The sequence below is a fragment of the Medicago sativa genome, chromosome 6 (assembly GCF_051527215.1).
Source record: "Medicago sativa cultivar Bolivia chromosome 6, Bolivia_mono, whole genome shotgun sequence".
Taxonomy (NCBI): domain Eukaryota; kingdom Viridiplantae; phylum Streptophyta; class Magnoliopsida; order Fabales; family Fabaceae; genus Medicago; species Medicago sativa.
Window position 1 is genome coordinate 60934724 of NC_140754.1, and position 12100 is coordinate 60946823.

At 34.1% G+C, this 12100-nt stretch overlaps 1 protein-coding gene across 1 annotated transcript; it reads right to left on the reverse strand.

Moving 5' to 3' along the window:
* Positions 1-3523: 3523 nt before the first annotated feature.
* LOC146916062 (secreted RxLR effector protein 78-like) lies at positions 3524-3965 on the reverse strand. Its single transcript, XM_085721531.1, has 2 exons — positions 3633-3965; positions 3524-3547 (listed from the first exon to the last, which is right to left on the reverse strand). The coding sequence occupies exons 1-2, from the start codon at positions 3963-3965 to the stop codon at positions 3524-3526; spliced, it is 357 nt and encodes a 118-aa protein (XP_085577657.1).
* Between the last annotated feature and the right edge of the window lie 8135 nt (positions 3966-12100).

A 12100-nucleotide genomic window follows, 5' to 3' on the forward strand; every position in this document is an offset into this window, starting at 1 on the left:
TATTTTCTTGTAGTGTTGTCATAAGTCTCCAGCCCTGTTTTCCTAACATAGCTAGATTAAAGGTAGGTAGATTTTTGAAACTCATACCTCCATCATTCTTGTGCATAGACAGTTTATCCCAAGAAAGCCAGTCAATACCTCTACTTTGACCTCCTGAATGGCCCCACCAAAAGGAATTCATCATTCTTTCAATTTCATTACAAAGAGAGACAGGGAGTGTAACAGCCCGATTTTCGTTAGATTTAATTTAATTCCTTTTATGTGTTTATATGTGCTCATATGTGATTAATTCCCTCTGTGTGTGTATGCTTGGTTGGGATTGTTAGAATTTGGTGTTGAAGGGTATTCTAGTCATTTTAGACTCAGGGGTATTTTGGTCATTTTGTTAGTAGGGGTAACTTAGTAATTTTGACGAGGATTATTTTAAGTGCTTAGTGAGAACTATTATTATTTTACTAAGTTACTAGGGGGTTGTGGTAATTCATTTTATCACCGGTAAGTAATCGTTATTATTATTTTACCGTTAAGTGAGTAGAAACATTTTGAATTGGTTAATGAGTGAGTTGAGCCCATTAGACATTAAGGGTTAAGCCCAATTGTTTAGAGCCTGTACAAACTCTAGCCTTTAGAGAAAATAGGGTGACACAATCATTTTACAAATTTTGAGAAGAGGTAGAGAGAGAAAGAGCAAGAGAAGAAAAAGGGTTTTGAAGAGGAAGAGCTAGGAGAGCTAGAGGAAGGTAGAGATTCAAGGGGTTCGAGCTAAATTGAAGCCTCAGCTTAGAATTGTGAAGAATTAAGGTAAGGGGGTTAGATTTCATTCATAATCTCTTAGTTGTAGCTTCTTCTCTAACTCTATGCAAAAGTGCTTATTTGAAATAAGTGATTATTGTGAAGTTATATGTTGAAATTTGTGTGCCTATTTTGATGCTATGTTTGGGTATGTGAAATTGTTGCTAAACATGTTGTTGTTGTTGATTTTACATACTTGAATTGTGGTTATATGATATTTTAATGATTTCACTCAAATGGGTATGAATTAGTGTTGTTGTTGTTGAATGTGACGAATTCATGTTTAAATGAAGTTGTTGTTGAATTGGATATGTGGTTATTGCTGATTCGTAGCATGGGTGTTCCATTTTGTGAAGTTGTTGTTCAAATTAGTGAAGTTTGTGTTAAGTTGTTCATGTGAAGGACCAAAATGAAATTTTGATATATGAAGTTGTTTGCTGAGTTTTTGGTGTTGTCGGGTGAGTTAGACTTAGTAGAATTTCTGTTTTCATGTTGAGGTTGTGTTAGTCGAGTCGTTTGGGAGAAAACGGGATTTTCGTGTCAAAATTTGAGTGTTAACCGTTTTGAAAAATGAGTGTTGATGTGAGGTTTTGGAAAATGATTTTAGGATGGTTGAAACTTGAATTTTTCTGTAAATTATGATAGAGCTAAGTGTTAGGAGAATGTAGGCAAAAACGGCATCGAAAACCGGTTAACGGATTGATTTTTATGCGCGAAAACGTGAAGGTTGAAAATCTGATGTTGTCTGTTAAGCTATTAATGTGCCACGATACGGGACCAACGTGCCATGATTTTGATTAAGATTTTAGTGTTTTTGACTCTGGAAAAATCGTGCCATGATGGGAGACCCACGTGCCACGATCCTGTCAGACAAGAAACCTTAAAAATGCATTTTTCTTCAATACAATTGTTTCCAAACTTGTTCCAAAGTGTAGGGGCTTTATCCAATTTATCTAGGGGTGATTTTATGAAAGAAATAACTTTGTATAAAGGGCCCAACAAGTCCTTATGTTGCTTGGCATTGAAATGAAGTAATGAAGAGACGAACTAGGTGAACTCTATGATTCTATTGTATTTAGCCGGTGAAACGCACATGTATACTCTACTGCACTCATATGTGATCTAAGTGTATACGTAGTTGAGGCATTGGATCTTATTTACTTGGTTTTGATTCATTTGTCCCAAATATTTTTAAGTTGTAAATTGAGAGATGAACTTTGTCAAAATATCCTTTAAGACCAATTACTTGGCAAATCTCTTGTAGATAGCTTATTTTGATTAAGTGGAGATATGTGAATGATTCAATGATATGAATACGATGTTTATCATAGTGTGTTGTATTTTCTCCCTTACTTGAATCGTGAGAAAGTGTATGAAGTTGTTGAGCTATATTATATAGTTGATGTTGATTGGTGTATATATGACAATAGATATTGATGTTGGTTGATAATATGGTGAGGACTCTTATTGAATTGTGATTTGTTGATTGTGTGGACGTAAATACTTGATAATGCAGTTGTTGATGAACTAGTCAATGTAAATGGAGGTGTACTTTTACATTGTTGTTGGTCGATGTATATGTTGAAGGTTTGCATTATTGGGTCTTGCTTGTATGTCCATGCATCATAACCATATTGAGTCATATGAGAAATGTAAAAGGAGGTGTACTTTTACATAGTTGGATTGTAAGAGGAGTTCTACTCTTGCATAAGGTGTTCTGTTGGCATCTAATGGTTGATGATATGGTACCACATGCATATATGTGTCGAGTTTAGGCGCATATTATATTGGCATGAGTCTTAATTGTTGCATGTGAACGATGATTGTTGGTGATGAGTGTGTTTGATGAACACATACTTGTAATATTGGAATGGTTGTGTGAATGTGTACATGGAAGTTAACTGCTCATGTAAATTATTTGAGACTTAATTGATTCATTATGTCAAACTGTTTATATTTGATTATGTTTGATGTGAAGCTAACCCCCAGTGGTTTTGACCGCCTACTTGTTTGTATGAATGGGTAGATGGAGTGCAGGAGTAGTTTGCTTTCAGTGAGTTGCGTGGTGATTGCTTGGATAAAGGGAGCTAATCTCCGTTGTCGGTTCTTTAGAGTCTTAGGTCTAGGCTCTGATTAGGTGTAAGTCTTTTGATTTTTGGATTTACTTATGTTGTGGAGATCTTACCCATTTGTCGGGTCTTGGAGATTTCATTTATGAATTTATCTTGTTCTTATGATATGTAAACTTTGGTGATGTATGATTTATATCCGTTGCGATTGAGAATTTTTATATGTGCATTTTGTTGGAATTTTGTTGAAGACGTAGCGTCTATTTCTTGAATATATTCTTTATTCGCGTGTTTTATCGCTTTAATAGAAATAGGGTGTTACAGGGAGAGTGAACAAACTCATAAAGTAGGTAGGGATAGATTGAAGCACAGATTTGATGAGAACTTCAAGACCGGCTTTTGAAATACTTTTACTACTCCATGAATTTATCTTCTTCCAAATTCTATCCTTAATAAATCTGAAGGTAGATTTTTTGCTCCTGCCTATCATAGAAGGGAGCCCCAAATATTTACCAGTACCTAGAACAGCCTGTACTCCCAAAATGCTTGCAATGTTATTATGATATGTAGTTAGAACATTTCTACTACAAAAAATCTCTGATTTTTGGAGGTTCACTGCCTGACCAGAAGGTCTCTCATAGGTAGATAAAATGGCTCGCATTTTACTTGCTTGGTCCACATTGGCTCTAAAAAAGAGGAAACAATCATCAGCAAATAAGAGGTGAGATATAATTGGAGCATTATTACAAATTTTGACACCATTGATTTCACCCTCGCTTCAGCTTTTCGAATAAGAGCAGAAAGGCCTTCAGCACAAATAATAAACAAATACGGGGATAAAGGGTCTCCTTGTCTCAAACCTCTTCCTGGGATGATTTGACTTTTGGCATCACCATTAACAAGCACAGAGTAATCAACCGTTTCAACACACATCATAATCCATCTAACCCATTGATCAGAAAACCCCATCTTTGTCATAACCCCTCGAAGGTAACTCCAATCAATCCTGTCATAAGTTTTGCTAATATCAAGTTTTAAAGCAACATCCCATTTCTTACCTTTAACCTTTGATTTCATGTAGTGAGTTATTTCAATAGCAGCCATGGCATTATCTAAGGTAGACCTCCCAGGCACAAAAGTTGATTGACTATCTGAGATGCATTTATCCAATACTAATTTCAACCGGTTTGCTAAAACTTTGGCAACAATCTTATAAACCACATTACACAAAGCAATAGGCCTTTAATCCTTCATTGAGACTTGGGAGTCTCCTTTTGGAATAAGAACAATATTAGTCATATTCAGTTTAAAGGGAAAGGTACCTGTCGAGAGCCACTCACAACATTGAGAAAAAATTTCTTCTCCACAACTTCCCCAAAATTTCTGAAAAAAAAAAACCAGGATTGAATCCATCTGGTCCTGGACATTTATCCGGCTTCATAGCAAAAATGGCCTTCTTGAATTCATCTATCACAAAAGGTGTTGTCTTCCAAAGATGTAGATTCATGAATGACATCAATAACTGGTTGAATGTCGCTGTTTTGAGCTTGGAATAGATCGATAAAGTAATCACGTGCAACCTCACAAAGTTTGTCTTCATCAGAGACACGATTATCGTTGACATCAATGAGATGAAAGAATTTAGTATTGAGGTCTCCGTCTTGTAGCCAATGTGTTTTAGCGCGTTGATGCCAAAATGCATCTTCTTGCACAAGAAGTTGATTCATTCGATTCCTAAGAGAATTAAAATAATTGATGTTGTCAACGTCCACTTGTCTCTGCATGACATCAAGTTTCTTATGACAATCATCAATGTCTCGTCGGAATTGTTGAAAATGATTTTTATTCCAACTCAAGAGATCCATTGCACAGTTATCCAATTTATCACCAATTGGTTGAACACCATAACCACTCCATTTTTCCTTAACATAATTGCTAAAATTAGGATCAAGAAGCCAAGCATTCTCAAATTTGAACTGTGATTGCATTCTTCTGCCTCTTATACCTGGTTCGCAAAGCAACATAATGGGATAATGATCTGAAGATGGCGCAGGCAGGTTTTCTAAAATTGCATTTGGGAAGAGATTTGCTCCAAGTATCAGTAGCCAAAGAACGATCATGTCTTTCTTCAACCGCTCTAACCGTACCAAGGCTTTTGAACCAAGTATAAGCATATCCTTCCATATGAACATCTACAAGACCTGCATCTTGCACAGCTCTGCGAAAACCACTTATTAACTAGTTAGCCCTCTCAATCCTTCCTTTATTTTCATTTGGCGAAAGAATGATGTTAAAATCACCCAAAATGCACCAAGGCAAGCTAGACATATTTGACAGTTGTCGTAAAAATTGCCAAGCATCCTTCCTTCTACTATTTTCTAGAAAACCATAATAACCAGTTAAACGCCATTTTCCTTTATTGATATCCACCACTTCAGCATCTATGTGATTATGTGAGTAACTTGTAATGGAACAATTAACTATAGATTTCCAAAATAACACAAGACCTCTACTACGACCTTGTCGGTTAACAGTAAAACAAAAATCAAACTCGAGAGCATATCTTAATTCCTCAGCTTTATTAGATGTTGTGATAGTCTCATAAGTAGAGGATATCCAGTTTATAAAATCGTACTATGTACTTCAACCTAGGAACTGTATGAGGGCTACCTACACCCCTACAATTCCAGGTGATAATTTTCATGACTTATGGATGGGCTGGAGTTCAAGTCCTGGTGTTACATCATTTTCCTCAAACACAATATTATTTTTAATAGACATGACAATAAAGACACTCAAGCAAATCCTTTACCAGTATCAATGGAATAGCACAGAGCACAACAAAGCTAATTGAAAAACCAATTTACAATCACTGAAACAAAATCGATCAGATTGAGGACAATTAATCGAAACAACCTGACTCCCACTAAAGGACAGAATTAGGAAGGGACCTTAGGATAATTTCACCTTACCCAGATCTTTCTTAATTGTCTTAATTGATTACTCATACACTTTTTTAACTAAGCTATACATACATTTTCTTAGCTATATAACCCATAAAAAAAATCTAAGGTAAAGGTTGATATCACCTTTTGATAACACTATATTATATTATTTTCTATTAGTATTTTATTCAATGAAGTTATATTTTTATATAAAATTTATTTTCATTTTACTATATTTTACTTTATTAATGAATAAATAGGTAAAATGGAAGAAGCATGAAGCATTGGTGCGAGTATGCTAGTATCTTCTAAAGGACCAAGACTTGTTGACCACGCCATTAGCTAGGGCACTCATATGGCAATCAAATTCATTTTCAATGATTAAGGGTGCGTTTGTTTCAGATTTTTTTTTCAAAAAAATCTATTTTTCCTTAAAAAAATCACTTTTTTCATTTTGAAGTGTTTGTTTAGGGTTTTTAAAAAATCATTTTATCAAAAAAATCTATTTTGACCCTAAAATGAAAAGCTATTAGGATTAGCTTTTAAAAAATCTATTTTGTTTAACAACAAGGAGATAACACATGTACATGTTAGAACTCATTTTTTTAAAAAATTGGATTTTTATGGATAGTAGACAAACACAAATAACTTCAGATTTTTTTGAAAATCTCTAAAGAAAAATCTCTAATTCTTTTGACACAAAATCTATTTTTTTTTAAAGCTGAAACAAACGCACCTTAAATAGTTGGAAATTATCCAACACCCTCTTCTGAAAAATTGCAATCAAGATACATAAGCATCACATAATGATGGAGAAGCCAAGTGATCAAGCTCTTAGAAACACAAGTTGTTACAGTTGATGGACAGATTTAGGCAAGTCTACCTAACCGTTTACCAAATAATAAAGTGTAAGTAGAATATCGTCTTCATAGGGATTGTCGTTCTGACTAGGCAATTCACGTTACTTATTTGAGAACAATAAAAATAACTAAAAACAATAAAATAAAAGATAAATGGGGATTTTGTAATTTAGTCTGTTTGTAGCAGAGCAAGAGTTTAGAAGTAACCTGTTTTGATTGCAGAATGTTAGTGTCATACCCTAATTTTGGACCTAAAAATACTTGCTCAAAATATTTTTCATCTCTGATATGGTCTTTGACCTTTAAAGGATTGCCAATTTGCTATTGTTTTACACTGATATTTTACCCTGCTATATCTGCCAGTTTTGCTTTGAAAATCTTTTCAATTGTGATTCTGTCTATGTTTTCTTGCATTTAAAAACCATCCAAAATGTTTTCCTTGCATTGCAAGTTATTGGAAAGTCCCTCTGATCAATTGTATATTTCTCTGCATTTTATTTCAATGTTATTTGCAAAAATTCATGAAAAAGGGCGTTTTAGTCATTTCCTGCATTCAAACTCATTTTAGTCCTTGGAAATTGTCTCTGAGTCTTTTTCAATTAGTTTGAATAAATCCCTGATTTAATTCCATGTTAAAATCCATTTCAAAAATTGCATTTGAGTCATTTTGAGTCAGTTTAGTCCCTAGGGGCATTTTGGTCATTTCACATGAAATTTTGACAGAGAGAGGTTACTTTAAAGTACCTCATTTTGTAATTGGTTCATTTTAGTCCTTTTTTTGTTTTTTTAATTGTTTCACTTTACGTTATTTTCCATTTTACATTTTTTACCCAATTTTATTTTTAATTTGCATTTTAGTCCTTCAAAGTTTTAAAAAAATTGCATTTAAGTCCTTTTGGTTTTAAAATTGCTTTTTTGGTCCTTTTTCTTAATAGCAGAACAGTCCCTATTTGTGTCAAGTTTATTTTTTAGTCCTTTTTTTTCAAATTACAGTTTGGTCCTTGTACTTTCAAGAATTGCAGACTAGTCCCAAAGTTCCAAAAATTGCAGAGAGGTCCCTATTGCAAGAAACTCAGCAAGGCCGAGTCTGTTAAGGTCCAAGCACAGGTGTCAAGTTTCTATTGGTCCAGTGGTACACATGTCAGCTATATAAAGGATCCAATCATCACAATTCCATTGAGATTTCGCCAACTCATCAAAATCACAGAAACAGAATCACACTTTCTCTCTCTTGACAGTTACGATCAAAAACACAAAGAAACCCAGAAATTCATCCCCAATTCGAAACCCTAAATCTCCAGAAACAACAATTCACAACAAATTCGATGAATCTTTCACAGTTCTCAGTGATTCAAGCATGAATCATCATCATTGAACCGCTTTTTCTGCAATTCAAGCACAAATTCGCCACTATGAGTGACGAATTCATACGATCACAGAAAGGATCGAAGTTGAGAAGAAGAAAGATTGAAGAAGAAGAATCAAACCAGAGAAGAATAGGAAGAACTTCACCGATTTATTTTTGGTCTTCAACAACAACAAATCACTTACTAGAGGCTCAGAGAAGATTCACGAAGTTTTCCTTCATCTTCTCGTTCGAATCTCCATTTCAATTCAGGTAACCACAAAAAACCTTCTCGTTTTCATTGCAAAAAGCTCAACGAAGGTCTGTAAGTACGAATAAACGGTGAATCAAAGTAGATCAGTGACTTAGAAACCTTTTCCTTCGAAAAAGCTTTGAAAAGATTGAAAAAGATTTGAAACTGTAACTTCAAACGTAGATCTACAACGTTTCACCGTTTATTTTGCAAAACTAAGTTCATATTCGTAATCAGTGTGAAAAATAGAGTAAGTTAGGGTTTAGATCCATGTAGATCGGTGTTGTTAGGACTCGCCGAAATCTGGAATTCACGGCGGCGTTGATGAAGATTCCGATGAATCTTCATCTTCTCCAGCCGTTTCATTCCAGAAACCGGCGGCGAAGGATGAACAGGGAGGAGAGAGGTGAGAGCTTCTCTCACTAGGAGAGAGGTTAGAGAGAGAAAGAAGAGAGGAGAGTGAAGAAAACGGTGAAGTGAGGCTTATATAGACCTCTAGGATGTGCCTTCACCGTTGGATCTTGGTTTAGATGGAGCTGGATCAATCCAACGCTCCTGATGCGTTTGGATAGTCCAGATCCATCAAGGATCTTGGGCTTAGGCTTTTTTGTGCTGAATTTCGTCTTCTTGTTATATTTTTGCTATTTTAACACTGTTTCTTGATAATTACACCCCTATGATACCAAAAACCTTTTAAAAAATTCCTAAAAAATGTTCGATCATTTTCTTGATATTTTTTGATGAATCTTGATGTGTTTACATGTTAAGCATTGATCAAAGATAGGAGGAAATGATTTGTTCTCTGTTAATTCAATTCTTTTTCATTTTTAGTTAAAAATCTTGTTAAAAATTTCTAAAAAATCTTGTGAACTTTCTTGCAACTATTTTTGATACTTAAGACTTGTTTCTCATAATATTTTGACATGTTAAAAAATAGATAAAAATATAGGTGGATTTGCTTGTGATTTTTGGTGCCTTTTGTCAATGTTTGTGAAGTTTTTTTGTATGTTTTGATTCCAATATTTTGTCTCATGATGATTGATACTTGATGAATAAATTTTGTGATATGTTTATCTTTAGTTTAGTGTATTTGGTACTGTTTGTGATGTATGGTATTAGTTTCTTGTTTTACAAGTCATGTAAATAATTGTTTGTGAAAATAAAGTGCCAAATGTATCTAAAAATGTATCATAACTCTTGACTTGAATATGTTCTTATAATTCTCGCATTATTGCTGTAAAAAACCTTTGGAAAATTGTCATGACATGAGGGTTATAGGTCATATGCTTGTTTTGATATTATGATAAATTTTAGGTATATTTTGCCACCTTTATGTTAAGAGTTTTGTTACTTTTTTGTCAAGTTTTTGCTACTTTGTTTAGTGTTCCTTTTGCTTATAATTTCTATCCTATTGTGCCTTATGCTACTAACCCTTTCATTTCATGTTTCATTCATCCATAAGCATCTCATCCTCCATCTTATATTCTTAGCTTTTATTTCTTGTACTTTAAATTTTGCCAAAGACTTAGCATGTAAAAAACTTAGGGATTTTGTAATTCTCTTTATGCTTTTAAATTCTTGCAAGACCATAGCATGTAAACTAGGGCCTATGTAACGGACAATGGACTCCAATGATGTACACCGACACAAGCACCGACACATGCACACACATCACATGTATGCTTTAGATGTATGCTTAGGGAATGTATGCCTTAGATGTATGCTTAGGAATCACGATACTTAGAAAAATCTTTTATCCAAAAAATATGAACAACTTCACTCAAATAATTTTCCAAAGAAACCTTGGGATCAAAATCCCATTGAATTTTCCCTTTTATTTTCTTAATAAATGATAAAATAATTGCTAAATACTTAGACCTTTTTTGCAAAGTAACTAATCACACCTCACATTTTCCAAATCTTATGCCCTTGAGGCCTCTCTCTCTTATTCTTCAAAATTCCATTTTCAAAATTAAAATCAACCAACAAAAAAAAAAACATTTTTTGGAAGAGAACTACATGGATTTTGATCCCTTAAAAGGGTATGTAGGCAAGAAGTCAAAACTTCTCCAATTCCAATAAAACAAAATTCAAACACCTTCTTCTCCCTCCAATTCTTAACCTAGCAAACCCTTAGGTGTAAATAACACTTTCAAATAGCATTTAAAAATAAAGCGCGCGCGTAGAAAGTAAAGACGGTTCCTATAGGATACTATAGTCGTTATGGGTGCCTAACACCTTCCCATGACGAAAACAACTCCCGGACCTCGATTCTCAAGGGTTTTTCTTATTTTTCCCTTCCCAAGAAAAAATGAGATATCAAAGGTTAAAAAGGTTCGAACTTAATCAATGTTTGACACCTGAAAAACCAAGATAAAACAGTTAGCGGTGGTTAGGATTCTTCGAATACCCGCTATTTGTTTATTGGAATAAATTAATAGTCAAGTATTATTCAGGGTTATTTAGAGTTTTCTACAAAAGTGATGAGTTCATGGGGTTTTACTACCAACCAGCTGTCAAGTTGCAACCTTACACCAGAGTTTCTACACAAGTATAGTGTTTAGGGTTATCAGTCTTATAGGAAGATACACCTCTAGCACCTAAAGTTACATGTAGGTTCTTACTTTATAAGAGGTATTTGAAACAATGATGGATAATAGAGTTCCTAAATTCTCTATGTCCTAAAGGTTCGCTCGTCTATTGAGTCTTATAAGTTCATCAACATACCCTCCCTCACGGTCGTTCTACAAACCGGAAGCCATATCTCGTCTACCTTGTTATAACAAGAATGGTTCATACAAGTCCTCTAGGGTTTTGATGATAACAAAATATTGAAGAACAATTGGAATACTAACATATGTTCAAGTGCGCAAAATCTAACGATCGTGAAGAAGGAACATATGGAGAGCATCAAAAGAAATTGGTTAAGCTTATAAGACTATGGTGGAAGATCTAAAGGAAGTTCAACTAGAAGTCAACATCCTTAGAAGAAGGATGCTTCACAGAAGTTAGAGAGTATATTCTATGAAAGACATCAGACACAGAATGTGAGTGGCATACTTGGATCTGAGTGACCCAGAATCCACGTAAGCTTTTGTCTTATTCAGTGAGCTGTCTCTATCATAGTATCTGATAGAGCAGTTGATGAGTCAATAATAAGTCATTAATTAGTGTGTTTTTTTTAATATTTAAGTTTATTTTAATTAAATTTAATATGCTTTTATTTCCTTCTAGAACTATTTTACTTCAATTGCAAGTTATTTTATTTTAGGAACAAATATTTGAAAGATGGAGTCTTGGAGCAAAAGAAAGGATAATTGGAGCTGATTCGTGCCAAAAATATGAAGATCTCATACAAAAATATCTGGAGCAAGGTTTCATGTCAAAAATATATAGATCTTATACCAAAATATCTTGTGCAAAGAATTTGAAGATCTCATACCAAAATAAGTTGTGCATATTGCCCTTTTGCTGCTTTTGCTTCTTCGGCAAAGCTGCCTATTTTAGTATTCTTAACCTAAAGCCCATGGTTTCTTGTGAAACACTTTAGTGATTTAATTCTTGGGGCTCAAGTCAATGTTAGACTATAAATAGAGCAGACATCTAGTTTGTAAAACCATCTTTTGTTCTTGGAATTCAATAGTGACAATTGTCTTTCTTAATAAAAGTTCTTCCTTTTATTTTATTTATCTTCTTCTTTTTCTCTTCTATGTCTACGATGAACATGAGTGAGTAGACTCTTCTTGTCCTGGGATTGTTGGATAAGTCTAATGACATAATCCTAATCAAACCAAGCCTTGAACCCTAATTCTATATAAATCTACTTGCTAATCTAA